This window comes from Vespa mandarinia, chromosome 21 (assembly GCF_050613455.1).
Source record: "Vespa mandarinia isolate Hongniang chromosome 21, ASM5061345v1, whole genome shotgun sequence".
Classification (NCBI taxonomy): Eukaryota; Metazoa; Arthropoda; class Insecta; order Hymenoptera; family Vespidae; genus Vespa; species Vespa mandarinia.
In genome coordinates, this window is record NC_140830.1 from 1931317 (window position 1) to 1957794 (window position 26478).

At 31.6% G+C, this 26478-nt stretch overlaps 3 protein-coding genes and 1 long non-coding RNA gene across 20 annotated transcripts in view; 2 read left to right on the forward strand and 2 right to left on the reverse strand.

Annotated features, from left to right (window-relative positions):
• Window positions 1-2162, forward strand: part of LOC118443986 (BBSome complex member BBS7) — a 37141-nt gene extending 34979 nt beyond the window's left edge. For 4 of the 7 annotated variants that reach the window (XM_085663254.1, XM_035871748.2, XM_085663256.1 and 1 more), the window contains 6 exons: window positions 74-154; window positions 279-425; window positions 542-663; window positions 766-875; window positions 1136-1415; window positions 1497-1792. In XM_085663254.1, the coding sequence (XP_085519380.1) occupies window positions 74-154; window positions 279-425; window positions 542-663; window positions 766-875; window positions 1136-1415; window positions 1497-1599 (843 nt within the window). In that variant the 3' untranslated portion in view covers window positions 1600-1792. Of the gene's footprint in view, window positions 1-73; window positions 155-278; window positions 426-541; window positions 876-1135; window positions 1416-1496; window positions 1793-2012 lie in introns of those variants that run through there. The other 3 variants (XM_085663251.1, XM_085663252.1, XM_085663250.1) reach the window with 3 other exon arrangements.
• Window positions 2087-5774, reverse strand: LOC118443987 (uncharacterized). Of its 2 annotated transcripts, none has more exons than XM_035871751.2 (8): window positions 5639-5774; window positions 4551-4880; window positions 3971-4489; window positions 3741-3897; window positions 3409-3627; window positions 3123-3265; window positions 2387-3030; window positions 2087-2224 (listed from the first exon to the last, which is right to left on the reverse strand). In XM_035871751.2, the coding sequence occupies exons 2-8, from the start codon at window positions 4794-4796 to the stop codon at window positions 2206-2208; spliced, it is 1947 nt and encodes a 648-aa protein (XP_035727644.2). In that variant the 5' UTR covers window positions 4797-4880; window positions 5639-5774; the 3' UTR covers window positions 2087-2205. The 2 variants fall into 2 exon arrangements, with proteins under 2 accessions (XP_035727644.2, XP_035727645.2); XM_035871752.2 differs by lacking the exon at window positions 5639-5774 and adding an exon at window positions 5418-5598.
• Window positions 5775-6483: 709 nt separating this feature from the next.
• Window positions 6484-26478, forward strand: part of gw (trinucleotide repeat containing adaptor protein gawky) — a 63415-nt gene continuing 43420 nt past the window's right edge. For 4 of the 10 annotated variants that reach the window (XM_085663331.1, XM_035871737.2, XM_085663329.1 and 1 more), the window contains exons 1-7: window positions 6485-6655; window positions 21858-21907; window positions 22048-22160; window positions 22295-22472; window positions 22783-25110; window positions 25228-25574; window positions 25671-25992. In XM_085663331.1, the coding sequence (XP_085519457.1) occupies window positions 22092-22160; window positions 22295-22472; window positions 22783-25110; window positions 25228-25574; window positions 25671-25992 (3244 nt within the window). In that variant the 5' untranslated portion in view covers window positions 6485-6655; window positions 21858-21907; window positions 22048-22091. Of the gene's footprint in view, window positions 6656-20196; window positions 20641-21857; window positions 21908-22047; window positions 22161-22294; window positions 22473-22782; window positions 25111-25227; window positions 25575-25670; window positions 25993-26478 lie in introns of those variants that run through there. The other 6 variants (XM_085663333.1, XM_035871741.2, XM_085663334.1 and 3 more) reach the window with 4 other exon arrangements.
• On the reverse strand, window positions 13932-18207 carry LOC146872312 (uncharacterized). The gene is made up of 3 exons (XR_014983447.1): window positions 18050-18207; window positions 16861-17795; window positions 13932-14650 (listed from the first exon to the last, which is right to left on the reverse strand). It is a non-coding gene; the product is annotated as an uncharacterized LOC146872312 (long non-coding RNA).

Sequence of the window (26478 nt, forward strand, 5' to 3'; positions counted from 1 at the left end):
ATATATATATATATTATTGTTATATAAAGTAATCAATAATTTATATTCGAATATTATTTTTTAATATACGTAGATTAATACCAATCGTCTTGAAATGAGATTACGAACGATTGAAGGCCAACCAGGTACATTACAAATTTATGTTACATCACAGGTATTGTTTATGAATATTAATTTGAGATAAGAATATTATTATTATTATTATTATTATTATTATTATTCTGTTTTTTTTTTCTTCTTTTTTCCCTAATAATATTAATACATATCTATGATCTTAGGTACAGCCAAAATGTTGTCGTAGAATATCAATACCTATATATGCATTATCCTTACATAAAAGACAACACATAGAAGACGATGCGGATATATTGCCAGGAGGACCTTTTAATGAATTAAGATTGAACGGTGGTTTTACAGTTGCTGAGGTATCGAAAAATTATTAATTAGTAAACATTTATAAAAGAGTATATACATTAATAAACATTTTCTTTCTATCATTATAAAGAATAAAATATATTCTAATTATTTATTCATTTTTCAGATGCATGCGTGGCTTTCTCTTGTATTACCTGATGTTCCCGAAAGACCACATTTATATGAAAATGAAGCCATTTTAACGTATAAATCATCTTTTATCGGAACAATATTGAAGTGTAGATATAAGTTAGTTTTTCATAGTTTTTATTTTGTCACATTAGACAAAAATTCAATATTCTTCATTTCTTTTTTTTTTTTTTCTTTTCTTTTTTTTCCATTTAATTACAGAAAAGGAAATGCGATATTTTTGGGAGAAAATATATCAAGCATTATAATACTTAGAGATATATTAACGAGGGAGGCAACAAAGCGAAAAATTAAATTAGAAGTATTTTGTGGTAAATATTTATATGGAATTGATTTTTTTAATTGATAGAACTTATTCGTTAGCGACATCTGAAGAATGTTCCTAAAAGCTATGGAAGAGATTGCTTTTAGAAATATATAAATGGCGCTGCGAACTATTTCTTGTACAATTTTATTATCACAAATGAAACTATTCATTTTTATATTTGAAAAAAAATTTATAAATTTATATATATATATATATATATATATATATATATATATATATTTATACATTTATTGTTACATATAGATGTTGCTGTTGGAAGTATATCAAGAGTATTAGAACTCATCCGACCTCAATTAGATGCTGTTCATGAATTAATTGAAAAAATTAAGATTTTAGATGCTCTTGAAGAATTTGAATTGAAGACAAATCCAAAAGAAAATTTATGTTCGCAGTATCAAGATTTAATTGCAAATGAACAAAACATTAGAACAAAATTGACAAAGGATCCTGATATTTTAAATAGATTACATGGTGTAATAACAGATTTATATGTTGACTGGGAACGAGCAAGGGGAGCTCGAAGGTAATAATTATTTGAATTATTATGAAATTTTTTTTATAATGCAATTGATTAATAATATTTTTATATTTAAAAATTCAATAGAATTAGCAGTAAAACTGCTGCGGAAAAATTAAATGATTCGCTTGAATCAAGAGATTTCGTTCAACTTTTGCAAATTTTTACGGGTAACGTTGTTTCCACATGAGACGTTTAAATTGATAATAATATTGGATGGTTTATATGTAGGTAAGAAAAAGAATGGACCAACATATTTCTATAAACATCTTCAAGTAAAAAATATATTTTCTTAACATTTATGCACGATATAAACAGCTGCATTATTTAACCATAAAAATGTACATATACAATGTCCTTAAGAGCATATGTAGTTACAATATGTTGTGTGCATATGCATATATATATATATATATATATATATATATGTATATATATATATTCTATATATATATATTTATATATTTATATATATATATATATTTATAATTGTGTATTTAAATTGATATACAATCTTTTTTTTTCTTTTTTCTTTTTTGTTTTTTTTATTTTTTTTTTTATTTTTTTTTTTCTTTTATTCTTTTTTTCCTTTATTTTGTATAGGATTCTTATTCTGTACTTTCCAGTTGGCATAAATTACAAAAATCCGAGGAAATAATTATAGAGAAAAATAAAATTATGAAGAAATAATGAATAAGATATTTTCTTATTCATAATTTTTCTTATCATTTTATGATATTTCCTTACATTCACGTGGATGAAATTATACAGTTCTCTTATTTTACTTGATGTATAATTACATAAAAAAGTATTGCCTGAAATGTGAAAAAAAAAATAAAAATAATAATAATAATAATAATAATAATAAATAAAAAAAAAAAAAAAAAAAAAAAAAAAAAAAAAAAAAAAAGGAAAGAAAAAGAGATGATTTTTAATGCAATAAATATCATTGAGAAATCAATTGTAATAATACATACATATTATCGGTTGTACGAACAACCGCCTCCAATGGATCTCTCTCGGAATTTCCATCAGCCGTTGTTGTTACGGTATATTCCAAAGTTTGTCCACCGGGATGCGGCAAAATACTTTCTGGATTATCATCCGGTGGGACAATCTCTACGACACCCGTTGCTTCTACCTCAAGTTTTAAATCTCTTACAAGATCCTGAATAGTTTTAGCTTGTGCACCTTTGTCATTATCTTCCTCAACATTTTTCCCAGTCATTATTCTATTTAAAGGCCTGTCAGATCTCCCTCGTGAATGTGTATGCATATGCCTTTTCATATCACTTCTTACTCTAAATGGTTTCCCACAAACCGTACATGGATGTGGCTTTTCACCCGTATGTATACGACGATGATTTTGTAAATAACTACTTGCTCTAAATGTTTTATTACAGTATTCACAACGATAATTTTTTTCACCTGTATGGATACGTCTATGGACAATTAAAGAATATTTTCGTGCAAAATCTTTACCGCAATATTCACATTGATATTGTTTTTGTTCTGAATGAATACTAGTCGAATGATATTTAAGATCACCCCATTGTCTAAAATGACGACCGCATTCCTCACATTTATATGGCTTATCACCGCTATGAAGTCGTTTGTGTACCTATAAAAGACAAATTAATTATCAATGATTGTATTTTTATTTCATTAAAATGTTTTATGACGTAAAAAAAAATTATTATTATATTTAATTACCTTTAATGCACTAGCTGCAAAGAAGCTTTTTCCACAGACTTCGCATTGATGCGGTCTTTCACCACTGTGCGATCTCATGTGATAAACAAGACTGTTCTTATGATGAAATGATCGATCGCATTGAGGACACGTTAATTCGTCGTCTAAGAGATATAATATTATATTCATTAAAAATTAATCATTTAGTATTATATAGTCACTGTTGATATTATTAAAAAAATATTTATTTATTTTTTTTTCTTTTTTTTTTTTTTTTTTTTTTTTTTCTTTTTGAACGTATACGCACTCGATTTTCGGGTTTTCAAAGATTTCTTTTTTTTTGCTGTCTGCGGGATATCAGTCTTTTCTTTTTCGTGTAAATTTTGTTCAGTAGTAGTAGACGTTCTAACATGGTCCCTATGTACATGATCGGTAACATCTGTTATAGCCCACAACATAGATTCATTATTTGTAGTGGATAATGGAGATTCCGTTTCATCGTTAATATGCGCTGCTGTTTCTTCCACTAATTAATAAAAAGTAAGTAAATAGATTATTTTAAGTTATATAAAGATAAACAAATAAAAAAATATATATATATATATATATATTATTTGAGAACAGTATCCTTATACTTACCCACACCTCTGATTCCCTCCATAATATCTTCAGGTTCGCTAAACTCTTCTATCACAGTATTTTCTAGGCTCTGTACCGTTTCTGTTACTGATATTGTGATACTGGTATTTGTTGCTTGAGCTATTCTAGTTTCTTGCTTTACCGGTTCATAATGTACCTAAAATATAATTAATAATTTAATTATATAATGGATCTAACATAATGGATGAATTCATTTTAAAAATGATCACCTTTAAATGTTCAAAAAATTTCAATTGGCTACTAAATCTAGAGCCACATAATTCACATTCAAATACATGAACTTGCATTTCAGTTCTTTGTTCCACGTTTATGGAATCTTGATTGGATTTAGTAATATCCTTTTTGGTAGAATTTTTCTTTGTCTGTTGTTTCAATTTACGTGGAATCCGTTTTTTATGAGGTAAAGAACGTTTAGGTCCAGGAGTTGGCGTTGTATCCTCACTACTTTCAGCCGATACATTTACATCGTATTCACTTTTAATATTTATAAATTCCTGTTTTACATTATGTCCTATTCTTTTAAATGATTGTAAAGTTGGATAAATGGTGGGTGGATTTGGTTCGGGTACGGTTTGTATAGAATAACTATTCACAGGCGCTAACGTTTCCAAATGAGAAACGTCAGGTAGTGCCGAATCTTCGTGTTGCGATTGACTATGAAGTTGTTGTTGTTTTTGTTGTTGTTGCAATTGAACAGCAACTAAAGCTGCTGCTAACTTACGATCTTCCTATATAAAACAATACAAATTATATTACATTTTTATATATAGTTCTATAAGATATTATTACCTCTGTTAATTCATGGGGCAATAAATCATCGGCTTCATAATATTGCGTCGCAGCTCCATAATCTGTACCAACGCCAGCATTAATCATATCAACTACCATTCCTTCAGATATTAATTCTCCATTTAATGTTAAAAGAGGCACCCCTTTGCTCATTGATTCTCCGTCTGCTCTTTGTATGGTAATATATTGAGCACCTTCCATGCCTTCTAATAATACAGCTTGTGCTTCTTCCGTTGTTACCTCCATGATAATATATGTATCTAATACTATTTGAAAAAATATTTCTCAAGATTTATTCTTGACCCATCTGTGCGAGGCTAATATTTGTACCTGATAATAAAGAAATTATAAGTATATATACATATGTGTATATATATATATATATATATATATATATATATATATGTATATAATCATAGTTATATATTACTAATAAAAATAGTATATATATATCATAGTTGTATATTACTAATAAAAATAATATATATATATATAATATAATATATATATGTAATACAAATTCATTTGTCTTCATATTTCTGTTACATATTGTCAAAGTTAGATAGGTAATATGTATTATTATATTGTTAGAGGTCATCCTGCCTATGGATTAATAATATTACTACTAATATTGGTATTAAAGTATTATTATTCTTTTTATTAAATTTATAATTTTGATCATGTAATTTTGTCATTTTTTAAAAGACAACATAAATTTAATATTATATTATGTACAATTAAATTAATATTGTATTATTTACCATGAATATTTCTAATGGCATCAATAACACCATTTCATGGATTTATTTCTTTACTTATTTCTTTAAATTGTAATTGAATTATGTACAAATATGAAGTAAAAGTTACCTAATAAAATTAGATGTGTTTTTCGTTAAAAAAAATTTACAAACAGCTAATGTAATATTATCGAATTGAAAGTAAATTAATATTTAAATTTCGCGCCTTTATGAGCTCAGAAATGACAGAGAAACCAAGGTCACTGCACTCAGAGAACTCACAAAATTTCTTAAGACTTGATTCACAAATAACAATAATAGATTTGTCTTTTTTCATCTTTTTGTATTCACCTTTTTTAGACCAAATTGATTTTCTGCCCCTTTCCTGTACAACTTGACTAACATAAACAAAGCAAAATATTGAAACACTGTAGAACAAAATGTGACAACAGTGCTTGGGTCCTGACGCCATTAGAACGGATGTAACACTCCTACGCCACCTGCTTGATAGTTTTAACACGTTCGTATTAAATACAACAATTATTATTTTTCATCTTTTTTATATCATTTATTGTCACGTCGAACATATGATTGCAAAAAAAAAAGAACAAATTCATAAGAATATATAATTTGTTCGTATAAATATCGAATATTAAAATTAACTAACGAAATAATTTAATTAATATTATTATTAATTATATTTATCAATATTATATAATAATTGTTTAAAAAATTGAAAAACGATAGATATTTAAAAATGATATTTGCAATCGAAGAATGAAACAACAGAAAGTGATCTATTTATATATCTAAATTCGATTCGATTGGACAATTCTATCGGTACGATTGAAATGGACGAATAGAAAAACTAAGAAGATGTTTGACCGACTTAAGCTATGTAATTTATATATCACGATTATTATCATATAATTCTATAATTATGATTTAATCGACATAATGATTTAATCAATTAGAGTTTGTATAATAATCTACCAATCAAATAATTCTTATAAAATGATCCGACCAATGAACATTCCCCAAGCTAGTAGTATCGAGCGAATCAAAACGAAGAGGACTCCGCTATTGGTCGATCAGTACGAAGACAATATATTCTTAGATATTACGGTAGTCAGAAGTATTAGCGTATTGCTAATCATATAAATTATATTGTTTATGACAAAAAAAAAAACAGCGAGCCAACGTAGCGCCGCGATAGCTCGTAGGAACTCCGTGCCAAGCAATGGAGGCTCGTTTTCAATAAAGATTCCCTGATTGTACGAAATGTGTTTTTGAGTGTGTGAAAAGTGTAGTTTTCGTGTGATAGTGAGACTTCCTCAGATATTAACGCCACTGCACACGCTGCCGTAGGTGAGTTATATAATAATTAAATAATAAATATATCGTAGAAAAGATTCGATAAAAATTTCAACGTACATATGTACTTGCGATCATCATCATCATCATCATCATCATCAACATCATCATCATCATCAACATCATCATTATCATCATTATTATCATCATCATCATCATCATCATCATCATCATCGTTGTCGTCTTCTTCGTCGTTTTCTTTGTCGTTGTCGTCGTGTCGTTGTCGTCGTGTCGTCGTCGCGTAGTATTGTACAAATATAAATATAACCTATGTATATACTTACGTACTCTTACATACTTTATATGTATACATGTATATATGTATAATAGGTGTGTGTATATATGTATATATATATATAGTTATATGTATATATGTATATATAGAATCGTGTAAGCGCGAATAGGATTGGTATGGCGTTGAAATAGAAAACGTAGGACCCAGTAACTTACGTAAGATGTTTTTAAAACTCTTAAACTATGCACTCTATGCGATTTGATTTTTATTACAACGGCAAGTACTTATACTTCCATATTGATATATGAGCGTTTGACCTTAAAGGGAAATGCATGTCTAACTTACTATCTAACAACTGTCTCTACCACGTTAAAAGAATATTTAATTTTGTTAAATAACGAAACGACGATGAATATCGAGCGTTAGAAATGTTTGGAATATCTATAGTTTCGATTAGAGCATCATTTTTATAAAAATGCGACTTACATTGTGCGTTATATACATTCATACATACATACATACATACATACATACATATATATATATGTGTTCGTATGTATGTATGTACATGAATATATATGTAGGAGCGAAAGTGACAGGCATACCATCGTATTAAACGAATACTCATATGAGAGAGAAGGAAAGAGAAAGACAGAGAGAGAAAGAGAGAGAGAGAGCGAGAGAGAGAGAGGGAGAAACAGACAGATAGACAGACAGACAGACATAAATAGATAGATAGGTAGATAGATGACTATAAAAATACAAATCTGATTTTACAATGACATTTGTATATTAGATCGTTATTAGAAATAACATATTGTTTATGTGGTTCTTTAAAATTTATTTTAATTAATATATTATTTTCAATGAATAAAAATATTTTAGGTTATATATGTATATATAAATATATATATATAATATAAATATAATATAATATATAATGTATGTGTGTATAATATATTGTTATATAGTATATAATTATTCATTGGCAATAATATATATATATATATTAATATATTAATTATATATATATAACCTAAACTATTTTTATTGATTAAAACTTATATATATATATATATATATATATATATATATATATATATACTTATATATAGGAAGTGATTCCATTGATAAGGAAGGAAATTGGAAGCTATATATGAAATCAACATTATGTATTTCTTATCTATAACACGTCACTTCCAGGTAGAGTTTAGATTCGAATGATAAATCGAATATGCTGTAACAAGTAATCTTGATGTAAATGAAGACAGAGAGAAAAGAGAAAGAGAGAGAGAAGAGAGAGAGTATGATCTTTATTGATAATATCAAATCTTGACTACTATAATATTACAAAATGAATATTGTTTATTATATATTATCACGTACGAATTTCATTGTATCGATTTATCATCATATCATTATTTTTATTCTTTTCTTTTTCCTTTCCTCTTTATTTATTTTATTTTTTTTTTTTTTTACTTTTTACCCTTTTATCTTTTTTTTTTTTTTTTCTTTTTTATCGTACAATCAATCTAATCGTTGGTAATTTTTTTTTTTTCTTTTTTCATTTTTTCTCTTTCCAAACACACGATTCTATCGTAATCTCGAATCAATCAATCAATCAATCAATCAATTGCGATAATGAATAAACGGTGTTCGTTAAAATAGCGGGAATTTTTTTTTTCCTTTTTTTTTTGTTTTCTTTATTTTTTTTTTTTTCTTTTTCCCTTTGAATTTTTATTATTATATAGAGATTTATAATGAAGTAGATGCGTATGTGTGTGTGTGTACGTATGTGGGTTTATATTTTTATTTGTGTGAGTATATGCGGTATTACTATGTTTAGCTTTGAAATGGATTATTTACGAATTTATCGTTCTTTCCGGCATACCGATAAATAGGGGTCAAGTGTCAACGCCCGTCGCTTTTCTTCTTAGTAAAAGTAACCTTCTTTTGTATGCCCATAAATACATCAACTGTATTTGGCAATGCATTATTACTAACAATATCGACTTTCTTTTTTACTTATTATGTATATGTGTGTGTGTGTATATATATATATATTTTTTTTTTATTTATTTATTTATCTATTTGTTTTCATATATATAATATATCTTATATTATTTATTCATACATATAAGTTCATATAAGATATAATATAATATAAAAGTATAATATAGATCAATACTTTATATAATATATATATATATATATGTATATATTTTTCTTTTCCAAAAAAGAATATAAATATATGTATAATTAAATTTAAATATATTATAAAAGTATATAGTATAAAGATCAGTATTATATGTCTATATATAAAAGGATAATTTATAAAAGGGAATATATAAAAAGATAATATGGAGGAAAGAAAAAGAAACAGAGAAAAAAATAGGGGGAGAGAAAGAGAGAGAAGAGAAATGAAAAGAAAAATAATTCTATCTCAAAATAGTTATATGAAACGGTAAAAAAATTGTTGCGTGATCGCTTTAGAGTGATTACATGATATTACAGTTAACTTTGAGAGAAAAAAGAAAAAAGAGAAAAGTACTGCAAAAGTTAGATACCAACAAATAATTTTATATATATATATATATACATTATATATTATATATTATATTTTATATATTATATATTAATCTATAATACAGTAAACTCTCTCTCTCTGTCTCTCTTTCTCTTTCTCTCTTTCTCTCTGTATAATACAAATTTATTACCAAGGAAAAAGTTTATATTTTCAATTTTGTTTATTGGTAGGTTTAAAACTACCATGTCCGTCCAATTTCTATTTAAAAAAAAAAAAAAAAAAAAAAAAAAAAGAGAGAGAGAGAGAGAGAGAGAGAAAAACAAGGAATAACAACACACTCATCGTATGCATCATGGTATGCAATATGGAACTTGCATACTACCGTCGGACCGATACTTACTTGGTACACTTTATAAATAGCATTATTTTTGACTAAAAAGTGTAGCACATAAGTGTATGTGTATATGCGTATGTGTTTTTAGTTTAGTATATGCATCTCTCTCTCTCTCTCTCTCTCTCGCTCTCTCTCTCTCTCTTCTCTCTCTACGATCGCATACGTAAACGATGATCGAGCGACACAAATAGACACGCACAAAAGAAGAAGATACACGGACTCAGTGTATTTATGTTGATGTATATACATATATATATATATAGTATTAGTATTTACGAGAAGGCGGCATTCGAGAGAATACTACCGACCGCTAGAGAGAAATGCGATTAAAATCGATCAAATCCTTCCGTAATACGTTAAGTATTACAACATCAACGACAGCTCCTCGTCGATACTACAGGATTACTAATAAAAGTAAACGAAAAAATAACAAAACAAAACGAAATGAGATAATGTTAATATTTCTTTTATCAGTGACGTGTATGATAAAAAGTTGAACATAATTAAACAAAAGTGTTGCGTATATTACATAAGTCGATATATATGTATATGATATATACATATATATGAATATTACATAATATATATTATATATATCTATATACTATATATTCAATGTGTAGTAAAATATTAACTATAAATAAATGCAACTGTAAATAGATGCAAGCATAATCATATGCTAGTAAACAGGATAGATATTTTTAGTTTAAAACAATAAATCTTATGATATATGCGATATTTAATATTATAGTTGATTATTTTTTATCATTTTTTTACTTCTATTTCAATTTTTCAAACAATAATTCTCTCTCTCTCTCTCTCTCTCTCTCTCTCTCTTTTAAGATATTTATTAATACATAGGACACATATTTTGAGCAAATTTACAAAAGAAAGATACTAGACAATGTTACAAATAAGTTGTCTAATATTTATCTCTATTTATTTTCGTTATTGTTATTTCTATTTCAAAACGAAGAAATGTAGTACTTATCTCTCTCTCTCTCATATATATATATATATATATATATATATATATATATATATATATAAAATTTAAAAAGAAAAAACTAGATGTCATGAATAAGATATCGAATAAGATATTTGGATTTACTTATTTTTGTTCTTTCGATTATGTCTTTCTTTTTTTTTCTACTTTCTTTTTTTCTTTTTTCAAGATGGCGAGCAAGATAGTTTCTCCCTCCTTTCCCTTCTCCTCATTTCTATCCCTGTCTCTACTTTTTCTTTTTTTTTTTTTTTTTCCAAAGAAATAATCGTATTCTGAACCGTTCAATGTAAATATATATATATATATATATGTATACATATATGAAACAATAGGAAATAGTATTTCTATATGAATTAGAATCGAATGGTAATTTGCCATATTGCCGTAGGTTTTTAACTACGCTACATTCGAATAAACGCGCTTAAGCTATGTGTTGCGCGCTCTACCGCAGTAGTTATATACAAGAGTTTCGTAACAAATATATGTCTGGGATAAAATAGTTAGGGGAGAGAGAGGGTCGACCTTGCCCCGCAACTCGCTGACTGCTTGTTGCCAAGCTACAACGTATATATAGACCGGTACTCCGCGTACACACACGTCAAATCTCTTTACGCGCACGCGACACTCGATATTATACACACACATACATCGTGATATCTATATACAAACATATATGTATATATATATATGTACATATACGTACGAATACGTAGATGTCGAAGCACACTCTTCAACATTAGTTTGTGATCGTACACACTTGTCTCTCTCTCTCTCTTTCTCTCTCTCTCTCTCTTTATGTGTGTATGCGTGTATTCGTGCATTGATGTGTGTGTATATATATATATTGTTCGTAGGTGCACACGTACAAATGTCTCTCTCTCTTCCTCTTTCTCTCTCTTTCTCTCTCTCTCTCCCTCCCTCTCTCTCTCTCTCTCTCTCTCTCTCCCTCTCTCTCTCCCGTACCATTTAATTATCAATGACGTGTTATTCGTATTCTTTCATTCGAGCATTAATGTCGTCGATTCTCCGTCCACCCTAAATCCAATTATTTCTTGGATTTTTTTTTTTTTTTTTTTTTTTTTTTTTTTTTTTTTTTTTTGGAGGAGAGTCTTATTCTCTCCTTTTCTTTTTTATTAAAAAATTTTTTCTCTTCATTTTCTTTCTCTTTTTTTTCCCCCTTTTTCTTCTTTTTTTCCCCTTTTTTTCTTTTCCTCCTTTTTGCATCACTCGAGGCTCCAATTTAATATCAATTTCTTCGGGCATCTTTGAAAGAAGCACATACACGTTCTTCTCTCGTCTATTTTACGTGAAAATGAACGTTTAAGCGAACACTTAAGCGTATTACTCTCGAGCCAAGGGTAATGATATTATTCCCTTCAAAAAGGTTATAATGGGGCTGAAGTAATCGGCCTTTCCAACCTTGCCATACGAGAGAGAGAGAGAGAGAGAGAGAGAGAGAGAGAGAGAGAGAGAGAGAGAGAGAGAGAGAGAGAGAGAGAGCAACGCGTTGGGGATGCTTGAAAACTATAGTCTCTGGTAGCTAGATAGACTATAACGATGATGAGAGAAGAATAATTGATGAGTCCTTTGAAAATTATTTTATCATGATCTAAAATGGTAGAATAGATCAATTGAAGAAAAAAGGAAAGAAAAAAGAAAGAGAGAGAGAGAGAGAGGGAGGAAAAAAGAAATTCTGCTAGTGAAATCGTCATAATGATTGAAACTTTTCACCCCATGGGTCGAAAGTTCTTGGACTTGAGGTATCTAGTTTTACATAGAAAAAAAAAAAGGAAGAAGATAGAGAAAGAGAAATTAGCTTAAAAAGTCTCGAAGGAATATTTAAAAAAAGAAAAAAAAAACAAAAGGATAAAGAGAGAAAAAAAAAGAAAAAAAAAAAAACTAGAAAACACTTAGCAACTTTCCGTCCGTAATACTACGTATATTATTATTTCTCGTTATCATCGGGGATGTCGTACATTTTTTTTCTTTTTTTTTTTTTTTTGCCTATACTTTTTTCCTTTCTCTAATTCTTTTCTTCCTTCCCCCCTTCCCTGCCTGCCTGCCTGCCTGCCAGCCCCTGTCTTTCTTTTTTTATTTTTTTAACCTTTTTTTTTTCCCCGCCTTTTTCTTTTTTAATCCTTTATCACTCTACTGTCTATATCTGTATCCTTAAAATAAAATGATTTCGACGCAGCTAATATAATTTGTTGCGACTTGAAATGGCTCCTCGAATGTAAGACGGTAGTTAGGAAAACGAGGTCACCGGGTCTTGAAATGCTTCCGTGTGTACTCTAACCAACTAGCAAGAGAGTAGACACATTGTAGAAAATATGTACATACATTAAACGTCGTTATCCGGAATAGAATGATATCAATGATTAATTTATTATCACTACGTGATAATAATTTCAATTTGTAATGGCCGATGACTTAAAATAGATTTACATTTTGCTTTTTTTTTTTTTCCTTTTTCCTTCTCCTTTTTTTTTCCTTTTTTTCTCTCTTTCTCTCTCTCTCTCTCTCTCTCTCTTTTATCCTTTCTTTTTTATTAAACATTTTTTTTACTTTTTTTTTTTTCTTTTTTTCCAAATATTTCAATTTACATCGAAATAAATCGGTATAATCGTTTGATATCATTTTATATACCTGGGTCATGTTATCGCTCGAGAATTACGCCTGTAGAGTTCCGTCGACACCAAGAAAGAGAAAGACAGAGAGAGAGAGAGAGAGAGAGAGAGAGAGAGAGAGAGAGAGAGAGAGAGAGAGAGAGAGCTTGTCTTATTGATCGTCGACGAGAGAGAGTTCGGTGTAAGTTAGCTAAGAAACTTGTGTGTTACAAATGAAATCCATTTTACGCCAACAATAATATTACATTCTGATCATCGACGTTTCATTATTTAAGTACTAATAATACTTAAAAGTCGACAATAACCTTACTTATTTGTCTTTGAACAACATATATATATATATATATATATATATATATATTTGTATTATTGCTTTTCCTATAAAATTACTACGTTAATCAATTAAAAATTTTTATATAAAATTTTTTACACAATTCCCTTCTTCTTGTTCTTCTATTTTTTCATATTCTTTTCTTTTTTCTTTTTTTTTTCTTTTTTTTTTTTTTCTTCTCCGCGTCATCTTCATTTTCTTTTCTTTCATCGATCAAATTGTTAAAGGTAATCGCAAAAAGAAAAAAAAGAAGAAAAAAAAAAAAGAAATGAAACATATTTTGATAGGAAGTATTTTCAAAAGCTTCAGATGAATTACCAGGGGATGCATATAGGTAACACATACAAACATATCAACCACGTGATTAATCGTGGTATAAGCCAATGTTTACAGAAGTTAACCACCATAACCACCACCACCAACACCATCATCACCATCTATTTTAACCCCTGAAATCAGAAACTTCACTACTAGTTTAGCAGTAGTTTTATGATTTATCATTTTATTTCATTGCTATTAACGAAGAATATGAAACGAGGAGGACGAAGAAAAAGAAGAAAAGAAAAAATGAAATGAAAATGGAGTTTACAAAATTTTTGAAAATTTCCAACAAACATACGTTTTCATATTTCGTGAAATTTAAGTAACATAATTTTATATATGCGCGTCATTCTGTAACAATAAATTCTTGGTATTATTATTATCATCATCGTCATCATCATTCTTGTTAATCAAGTGTTTTCTATTTCTTTCCATTCGTCTCTCTTTCTCTCTCCCTCTCTCTCTCTCTTATTATTGGCAGTCGTTAGATTCTAATAGTATTTGTCCAACGTCGTTGCACCTTTTTATCGACAATGCCAATCTAGTATCTACAAGTATGTATTATTCTATATATAGTACACATAAGCGTACGTAGAGAGAGAGAGAGAGAGAGATAGAGAGAGAACATTTGACGTTACTCGTCGTTCTTTGGTCTCTTGTCTCAAGTGACATGCTGACGTTTTTACTCGTTAAGAGAGAGGAATAATCTCGTATTTGTGGACACATACACACACACACACACACACACATATATATATATATATATGAGAATAATACGAGAATAGATGACACGCACGTTTGTTTGAAATTATCCTCTGCCAACATGAACTGCCAAATATCTGATTCGCATCGTTCATTTGAATAGCAAGGATTATCTTCCTTCCTACTCCACCATTGTCAAGGTGTGTTTCTAACAGGGTAACGATTTTATAAAACTTAACTTGCTTTATGTAGTTGATGATTCTATATCTTCTAGACAATATGTATATATATATATATATATATATATATATATCTACGTAGTTAGGATAGAGACAACGTGTTTGACGAGTCTTCTTCGTTCCTACACCTTGACCTAGGTCGAAAGACATATTCGATAATGGAAGTATCTTCTCTATTCCTAAATTCTCTTCCTCTCTTTCTCTCTGATAATATTTTACTCTGTATGTTCGTGTTTGTGTTTGAGTTCGTATTTGTATTGGTTATGTCTACACGAAAGATTTGATATTATTCGTTACTTTCGATAGATCGATCTATCGAAATGATTTAAGTCGACTCGACTTCAAATTGACCGATCGTAAAATAAAATCGAAATCCAGTTGAACAACTTCGACCTTCAGAATACCGGACACCATCATCGTATGTAGTATGTATAATATAACGATAAATGTCTATGCATATATATATATATATATATATATATGCTTGACTCCGCAGCTTTGTTTTTTTTATATGAGTATCAAGAATTTGCATAGTCGAGAGAATTTATTATTGGAAGGAAAATTTTGTGAAAAAATTTGGTTTCTTCCTTTTTTTTTTCTTTTTTTTTTTCTATGGTCCTTTTTTTTGGTTACGAAATAATTTCATGACGGTGATGTTTACGGTTATTTTTTATTATATTATTATTATTATTATTTTAATTTAATATTGTTCCTTATTGTTAGAGTTCGTATATTTCAGTTTCTATATTATACTTTTCTTTTATATAAATATATCAATTCTCTGTTTCTCGCATTATTTTTAAGATCAAAAGGAATATTTTTTTGGGAGTAATAAGATTTCAAAACTCGCGCTCTTTTTGTGCGTTTCGGATTGACCAATCGTAAGATTCGTTATTTCGATAATTTATATGGTAATAGTATTTAAAACATTATTTCTCTTATTAATTATACTTCTTTCTTATATATGTATTTGGTCTGTCATTTCTTTTATTATTTTTATGAATCAAAAGAAGGAAAATTCATTCCGAAAGGTACATTTCAAAAATTGAGTTTCTCTCTCTCTCTCTCTCTCTCTTTCTCTTTTTCTTTCTCTTTCTCTTTTTTTGAAGAGATTTTTGGTCTGACCAATCATGGAGCTTCGTTTTTCAGGTACTTCAACATAATAGTATATAGTATATAGTAGTTCGTTATTTCTTGTATTATTATTTATAACAAATAAAATCAATTCGATTTGATTTAAAATTTGAATTCAATGAACGAATGAAAAACGAAGATTTCAAAATTTCCCCATCTTTTCAAAGATTTTGGTTGATCATTTTGTTTTACAATTTCATCGTGGCATTCAATTTCGTCATTTCACGAATAAGATATTTCTACGAATTATAAGATCAATTCGCCGCGTAATATCAAGTTTTAATCGATGTACAAACGAATCGAAAGCAAATATTTCATTCAAAATTCGCGCTTTCCACGGATTAACCAATCATATAAGGCTTTGTTACTCGGGCAACTTCATGGCGATTGTGTATGTGCGTGTACCTGTGTGTGATTGTGTGTGTGTAATATTCAGTCCGCTATTTCTTTCTTTCTGTCGTTCCTCTCGGGCAATTGAACTCCTTCACGGTGAAGAGATAGACTATCTGGTCACGCAGGTTTTCCCGCGTCATAAACGACAGCATCTTGGAGAGCTGTGAACGGAGTCTCCCTACCTTACCTCCCGCGTCCGCTTGGTTATACGAAGGTCTCTCTCTTTCTCTCTCTTTCTCTCTCTCTTTCTCTCTCTCTCTCTCTCTCTCTCTCTCTTTCGCCACGCTTACCAAGGTAAATACAAAGTAACAACTTAGTTTCTTCATCGATGCGATTTAGGATTCGTGCCAAGAGCCAACATTTGCTGTATATTCCAGAAATGGATCTCTTTGTAATTTATACTGTAACAAGAGAATATCTTGAATTTTTATTGTTAATGAATTCACTTGGAAAGATTTTGCGAACTTCTCTCCCCTCCCTTCTCTCTTTTCATCTTTCTGTATATGTCTCTCTCCTCTCTCTCTCTTTCTCTCTGTCTCTCTCTCTGTCTGCTGGTGTGTGTGTTTCTGTCTCTATCTCACTCCTTTGAAAGCCGAGAAGGTACCGTTGTGTCGTCCTTGAAACGAACACACCCGATACATTGCCGGGGAACGCTGGCTAAGCATAAGAGACGTCGTTGCATCTTTCGTTTCTTGCATACCTAAACTCTGACGTTTGTTTTAAAAATGATAGAAACTTTTATATATCAATGAAATAATAAAATTAATATAGACAAAATAGAAAAAGAAGAAGGAGAAGAAGAAGAAGAGAAGAAAAGAAAAGGAGAAGGAGAAGAAGAGGAGCTAGTTATATAGTAGTTGGGGTGTGTATAGAGGGTGAAGAGAGGTTAGAGAAGGAGAAGGAGGAGAAGAGTAAGGTTAGGAAGAGAGCTATGGGCTCTCTACGAAGCTACTTCCGTACGATGGTTGCATCGAGTTAGATAATACGCCTTCCTGAACTTCCGCTCTCTTCATAATTGACAGGTTGCCTTTATAATGGATCCCTGCCTTCGTAGATGCAATCGATTCTCTCTTCATTATCATCATCATCATCATCATCGTCATCAACATCGTCGTTGTCATCATCATCATCATCATCATCATCATCATCATCATCATCATCATCATCATCATCATCATTGTCCTATAATTCTATACGGACGGTGTGCGTTCATCGTAGGTCACAACTATGATCATAAAAATGTAAAAAGCTATATGAAAAACTTTTAAAACGTGAATTAACTATTACTTCATTCATATTATTAAAATCTATTTATTTCTTCTCGTTGATAAACAATCAACGATCAACTTTTTAATTATTATCGTTGAAACATATTTAATAGGATTTATATTAAAGTTTAATCTGTAGATATTTATAATGCGAATCAATCGTTATACTTTATTATTATTATTACTCCGATGGGAGGAGAGGATTTCTAACCTATGCGATAATCAAATTGCGTATCGTTGTAACGATCCATATTCTCTTTGATTAATATTTTATAAGCGAAACGTTCGATGAAATTTTTACAATGTTTTGCAGTTCTCTTATATCCTCTCTTTCTCTTCCTGGACTGTAACATATCGTTGGAATGCAATATGATCATTGAAAGATATAGTCACATATATATATATATATATATATATATATATATATATATATGTATATATATGTACCTATGTATACATATATTCTGATTATTAAATGCAATTAAACCGAGTTTTAATATAATATAAACGAAGAAAAACTTGTAAAATGGGGGCCTAGTAAAATGTTAAATCTCGTAAAGATAATTTTTTTTTCTTTTGTTTTTCTTCTTTGTTTTTGTTTTCACGAACTAGGAAGGGAAGAAGACTTATTCGCGAAGTTATAAAAGGGCAGACGTGCGCCAGAGGGAACAGCGCGCGCTCGCTCGCTCGCTCGCTCGCTGCCTCCTAGCTGCCACGTATATACATGCAATGGCTCTCTCTCTCTCTCTCTCTCTCTCTCTCTCTCTCTCTCTCTCTCTCTCTCTCTCACTTGCGCGCGCGCGTACACTGACTTACACATTCTATCCCTCTCTCTCTCTCTCTCTTTCTCTATCTCTCTCTCTGTCTTTCTATCCTCCTCTCTTTCTCTCTCACGCGTACAGAGAGAGAGAGAGAGAGAGAGAGAACACACGCACGCGTATATCTGGCAGATCAATAATTTCTGATACTCGCAAATGTCGCATTTAAAATACAGGCTTACGGCGCACCAGCCGTACTCATCGTTGAAAGCGTCGTTTTCCTAGAGGACGATGAGGAGTAGTAATAGGAGAAAAGGAAAGAACGATGGGAAGAGGAGAGAAGAAAGGAGGGCTTTGAGATTTTTTTCGGAACATGCGAAAAAGATCGACTCTATCGTAGTCGTAGTCTCATCGTCGTATCGTCGTCGACGTAGTTGTCGTAGTTGTCGTCGTCGTCGTGGAATCGAAAGGCGGCACGGCGCAGCGAATCGCCGATTGGCTGATTCGCTGATGTTGAGTGAGTGAGAGAGAGAGAGTGAGAGAAAGAGAGAGAGAGAGAGAGAGAGAGAGGAGTCGACCGACACGACGAGCTAGAAGATTGCATGCGTTCCTGTTCCATAAGAACGAAGAAATAGCGAAAATTCAAACTTCCTGCATCTTTTCTATTTTTTCTTTTCCTTTTATTATTATTATTATTATTATTATTATTATTATTATTAATATTAATATTATTAATATTAATATTAATATTAATATTAATATTATTAATATTATTATTATTTTTTTATTTATAACCTTTCATCAAATCTTCTTTCGTACTTTTTCTTCTTTTCTTTTTTTTTTATGTTTTTTTTTTAGCACAAAAACTAAATCGATTTACAAATTTTTGAATGGGCCTGTGGGACGGAGAATGGTGGGAAAGAGGGATTTCTATTTGCACGAGGAACGAAATGGAATGTTAAATATTGGAAGTAACAACAATTCAGTTATCCAATGATCTCCTGAGATCACTCTTATTAGTAACTACCACGCGATAATAACAACAACAATAACAACAACAATAACAACAACAACAACAACAACAACAACAATAATAATAATCATAGAATATTTTATCTTTCCATATTATAAAGTTTTCATTCTCGAAAGTTTCGTATCCTCACTTTATTATTTAAATATTAATTTCTATGCGTTCAAAGTATAAAATGAATTATTCCTACGAGTATTACTACTCTTGTGAAATTCAAAAATGGCCGCAACGAATATCGTACGTACGTACAATAGCACAGCTCATCCTCTTCCTCCTCCTCCACCTCCTCTTCGTCGTTTGATCGAACAGAGAGGTAAGATTAAAAGAAGGAGAAGAAAAATAAAAATAGAGAAAAAAAGAAAGAAAGAAAGAAAGTACGAAAGAAAGAAAGAAAGAAATGACGACGAGGTTAGGTGTCTAAATTACATTTGAAATTTTCTATCTTTGATTTTATTTATCGAAATATCATTTGTATTAAATGCGATCATTTCCCCTCTCGCGATCGTACCGTTCTCCCTCCCTCCACCCTCTCTTTCTCTCTCTTCCTATAAATAGTATCGTTAGATTTCCCTGGTTTTCAATGACCGTCGTCACACGGGTGTCGCCGCGGGTGTCGCCACCGCTGCTTTGGCGATCATCATCGTCGTCGTCGTCGTCGTCGTCGTCGCCACCTCCATCGTCGTCGTCGTCGTCGTCGTCGTCGTCGTCGTCACCACCGCCGTCGTCGTCGTCGTCGTCGTCGCCGTCGTCGTCGTCGTCGTCGTGGTGGTGGTGGTCGTGGTGGTCGTGGTCCGTCGTGGTGCTGCCGTGTTGCGTCAATGTGAACGATACTCTCGTAGTCTGGCGTTTGCACGAATGTGAACGCGATCCTGTGCAGATCGCTCCCGTACGCCAGGGGAGGATGGTCGCTCGTAGGAAGAGTCACTACTAGCGAGCGAGTACGCGCTCTGCTATTCCGTGCGTTAGCAAAATAGCTTCGCGTAGACTGATTTGTTCTTCGTGGGCCGAAGCTAAGTAAGTCGTCGTATCTTTCTGCCTCTCTCTCTCTTTCTTTCTCTCATTCTTTCTTTCTTTCTTTCTTTCTTTCTTTCTTTCTATCTATCTGTCTATCTATCTATCTATCTATCTATCTATCTATCTATCTATCTATTATTTCCCTTTCCATTTTCCGTGCTCTTTCCAGATGATAATATATATGGCTATGTGTGTGTGTATATATGTATATATATATATGCACATACTATGCTACTACTATGTTACACTACACTATAATACATTATTACATTACTACTTCTAACACTACACTACTTTTATACTACACTACTACTATTACTACACTACTACTACTACTACTATTTCTCTCTTACTCTACACAACGCATGTAACGCATCATTTCGAGTATCTTTATTCTCTTAATTCTTACGCGGCGCGCCGATCGAAAACGCGCGTGTCGCGCAGCGGTGAACGGAGCGGGGACGAGCGAAATGCCGGAGAGTTATTTTTCCGAGCTCAGAACGACGTTATCTAACCTTTTTGCGCACGGACGAAAAGTGGGAGGTGTGTGTGTGTGTGTGTGTGTGTGTATGTATGTGTATGTGTGTGGTGTGTGTTAGTCGTACATAGTATATCCCCCTCTCTCTCCTTTCGAGTATCTTGCCTGGAGAGGTATTTTTCTTGCTTTCTTTCTTTACTATTTCTGTGTTTTTTTCTTTTTTTTTTTTTAAGTTTTCTCTATCGTGAAAAGTACAAGTATATGTGTGTGTGTATGCGTGTGCGTGTATCGCGTAGGGTATTTCTTAAGAAGGATATACATACAATACTCATTCTTAACAACGGTCTGCACACGGTATCTCTATATCTTCAGGCGTCTTTATAAGAAATCCTTTCAAATAAACACTTTCAATGATTCCAATACGTGTCCGAGAGTGTTATTTTATATTTTTATATGTACATATATCTTTTTTTTTTTTTCTTTTTTTTTTTTTTTTTAACTATAATAGGAGAAGTTTATCATTACTATATCTTTCTTTTTTTTTTTTTTTTTTTCTTTTTTTATGTTATTAAATATTTCAATACCTTTGACTCTTCTTATCCCTCTTAATATAATATGGTTTAAGAATTTATGACATATCTATTTCTACTTTAGCAAGTAATACTTATGTCAGTTAATTATATCAAGACAAGTTTTATTATCGGAGCTCGCACATTGATAAATTTATTATTTGTTATAGATCTCTACTGGCATGGAGCTGGGAGCGCACTGATAGTGATAATTTATGAGGTTAGCAAGTTTCCTATTAATGCTTTGGTATATTATTATTCTATTATACATATAATGATATACCGTGGAAAATAATAAGAGATATGTTATTAGAATATGAAAGTTATAATATATTCTGTTGATGAATAATTTTTATTTAGATCTTGGTTTCTATGCATTGCCTGCCAAAGAAGAACTGAGCCCAATGTTTCCACACAATTCTAGTTCACATGAGATTTCTACAGAAACAAATGCCTTCGTACAAAATTCCATGGTAGGTGATTTATTTAACGTCGTTAAATTGAAATTGTTTTTACATTGAAAGAGCAAAGGGACATTTTTCTACGACATATAAAATCACCATTATATTTTATAAATTGATGTTTTTCTTTTTCTTTTATATTTTAGGGGGATGTAGTAGTATTAGGGGAAAGCAGTCTGTATGGGGAGGGGGAATGGGAAGGATCAGAGCACGCTAGGTACTGTGATATCGAATCCATAAACAGCAGCAAGATGGCAGCATGTACTAGCCATCTGGAAGCTACCGCCGCCAATGACTTTTCAACCGTCCTGCCAAGCCAAACCAGTAAGTATCATATTTTTATATGTTTTGTTGTTCTATCCAATTGCTCGTCCTCAAGTTCTATTATTACTAGTGTTATTATGAAATTGTCCTTTCGTTGATATCACGGATAAATTTTGTATTTTGTTAAGATTAATTAAGCTGAAGAAAATCATGGGATCAGCTTTAGTCTTTGCTGAGATGTCGCTTCTTTTTTGAAAATTGTAATTAATTCATTGAAGGAATTGATATTATTAGAGTATATAAATGAGAAATTATAAAGGAATATTTCAAGTGGAATATTTTAGCTATAGTTTAGTTTTTATAATTACAGGTGAGTTCAGCTCAGCTGGTATAGGTAAGGCCTGCCAGTCAGTGGCGCCAGTAACCACAAAAAACCCAACAAATCACCTTCTAACTTACGATAATAATAAAGTAAATAACCACAACAATGCAGAACATAATCATCACAAGTACAGAAAGCAAAACACACCGGGCTTGCTTGGTCAGCTGGGCAGCTCCGCCAATAACTCTAAGTCTACTTTTAAGACATTAAGTGATAATAAGAATAGCTTTAGCGATCTAAGCGTTAGGGTACTAAGCGTAAGTGTACATCTACAAGTTACACGGGGTGAAGCGTATTGCACCGTTGGGGTACCTAGCCTAGTTAGGATACCCAAGTCTGATTGCCCCCAACGGTCGCTACGCCTCCCTAACTCTGTCGACAATTACTCCTTACTAGGGTCCCGCCTTGAGCTAGGCGACAACAATAAGTTTAAGGCTCATTTTAGTTTCATAAGTAATAATAACTCCAAGTCTGTGATATTGCTCAGCTCAATCAGCAACGGTGACCATTGTTTCCTGCTTGGCGGTGGTCCTGTCGAGATAGATGCTATTACTCTGAAATTCGGTATTATAATGGATGTCTTAACGAGATCGAAACTACTAGGTCATAAGTGTGCCCTGGTTATCAATTCTCATCAGACATCTAGACTGTTAACGAGCGATGAAACGTCGAACGAAAATTGTAACGTTCGATATACGTTAGCTCTCGAAAAAATATGGAACCTCTTAAAATCGCATTTCAGTGGCATTGATTTCAAATTGGTTCCCATAAGCGATCAGAATTTTGCGATATTCACCGCCAGTTCTTCCATTACGCTTATCGTTTTCAGAAACGAAGTAACTGACCACATCTCGCGATCTTTCCTGGAAAATCTCAAGCAACTCCGTGTACAATCTTTTACTTCTCCATTATCTAATGTCACTGTTACCGAGCTGATGCAACGCATATGTGTTCCACTATTAAAAAAGCGTAAGGGTAATGATTACAACGTTGGTAATAATAATAATAATGATGAATATTATAACAAGAACATTAGCATTGGTAGTATTGAAGAAGAAATTAATAGTAGTAACGATAATCCAGATGTTATTGAAGACATTGTTGACGTCGCTGTGTGCTACAAGACTAGTTGTATGATGATTACTAATGTTAGGATCTTAGGGTCTCAAAATGATGGTATTAGTCGTACCGAAGCAACAATATTTACTGTTGGTGCTCTTTCATTTCAGGATAACAATAAGTCTAACAAGCCTCTAAATACTAGTTATAAGATTAGCGAATATAGTAGATCAGTGGGTTCTGATCTTCAATCTAACTCTACCATTAAGTCTGTATCTAAGTCTACGCTAAAAGATAAATCTAGGATTAAGTTTGAAATGTCTCACACCGCTCGATTTAACGAATCTGACAAGAGAAAGCAAGTTAGGTTGGCTGCCAACATTCCTATAATGACTACCTGCGAGCCTACGATGACGCTTACAAGCCAATCAGCCACCATCACATCCCAAACAATCGGTGTACCTGTATGTCGAGCGGATAATCGCATATATGACGATGGGATGCGATCAGAATTTTTGAATACATTTCAGAATGACCAAATATGTATCCAGCGTATGTTGGCAAGTCGCACAGATGATATAATAACGAATGACTTGCGTCTTAATGAAACATTAAATCCTACACAAACTTACATCGAGACGCTCAAATCTTTAGCTACAGATGATATTCCGTTGAATTGCAATTACGATCGCACAGGGGCATGTAGTAATCGTCAAACTTGTGACTATGATAACGATAATTATCATGATGATTTTGCGCTCTGCTCTTACGATAACATGGCAGTTTATACAAAACCAACTGCATTACAATGGTCTACTTTAATTGCACACGTACGTGCATTAATACCTGCTTGTCGAAAAGCTTATGAGACCGATCGAACCAAATGTGAAGTTCAACAGCGAAGACTCAAGTTTATGTTGAATATTCTTTTCAATGAATCGACACGGCTATTGAACAAGGTCTACGAACCAATATTAAGCTACAAACAACGATGGGGTATCTCAACGATATTACAGTTAGCAGGAGGTGGTGAAAGTTCGCTAAATAGCGGAGGAGCTAACAATTGGGGTTCTACTCAAGCAACAACACCCAATAACAATAATACCAATCAATCAGGATGGGTTGGTACGCCAGGAAACGCACCTGGTAATGCTGGCACGCCGAACAATTGGGGTGGAAATTCTGTAAATAGATCAGTGTCCGGTAATCCAAATCAAAATCAGAATCAAGGTCCACCTGGTACTCAAAATACATCAGGTAGATCATTGTCAATCATATGTCAAGCTTTTTAATTTATTTTAGAGTCTCAAGAGTTATTGTTCATATTTACCCGAATTTTTAAAATATTATTATTATTATTATTTTTATGCGCAGGAAACGTGAACAAAGTTAATAATCCAAATCAACAATCGAATCAGCAATCTGGTCCACCTACCTCTCAGTCAAATTCTACTCAAGGGAATCAGAATAGTAGTCAATGGTCTCAGGGAAAATCTAATAATCCAGGTGGTCCAGGACAAAATCCACAAAATAATAACAATAGCGTACAACAGCAACAGTCAGCCAATTCTAATGGAAGTAATAATCAATCTAATAATAATGCACAAGGATCTGTAAGTAGTGGTAACACACCGGCTAGTAATAATCCATCGACGAAACAACAGCTCGAACAATTAAATACAATGAGGGAAGCTCTTTTTAGTCAAGACGGATGGGGTTGTGTGAGTAAACGAAAAATATTTTTTATAAGATTGATATAACAAAAAAATTGATATATATTATTTCAATAAGTTAAAGACGTTATTTTCTGTCTTTAGCAACACGTAAATCAAGATACGAGTTGGGACGTACCAACTTCTCCTGAGCCCAATCTAACCAAAGATGGCGTTCCTATGTGGAAACCACCCGTAAATAATGGTACTGATTTATGGGAGGCAAATTTACGAAATGGAGGTCAACCTCCGCCGCATCAACAAGCAAAAACCCCATGGGGTCATACTCCGGCAACTAATATTGGTGGTACTTGGGGTGAGGACGATGAGACGGCAGACTCATCTAACATGTGGACTGGTGCTCCAGCACCTTCTCAACCGAATGCAGCACAATGGACTGCCGGTAATCAAGCCGGTATGTGGGGAGGTAGGCTAGTGAAGGCTGGAGATGCCAAAACTTTAGGAAAAAGATATTTTCAAATTTTATTGAAAGCTGTCGTGTTTTGGCACATTGTTATAATGTCTTTATTGTGATTATATACAAAAGTTTGTTCATTATATAATTTTCCTTATACCTTCTATATCATGATTTATACAATGCGACTGTACAAGTAAAATTAAAAAAAAAAAAAACAAATTTCTATATCATAGATATCATATCATTGGATTCTCTAAACTAAGTAAAATTTCTTTTAAACATTAAATATTTATACGCTTATGTAAAATATCATTTTGAAAAATTTACAATATACTTGTGCAGTTGAGAATAATAATTTAAAATGAATCCCGCCTGGCGGTCGTGCCTAACAGCTCTCATATATTTTACTACTTTAAATGTATCAAGTTGTAGCTTGTATTAGTTCTGAAATAATTTTGCTATTATATATATATACATATATATACATATATATAT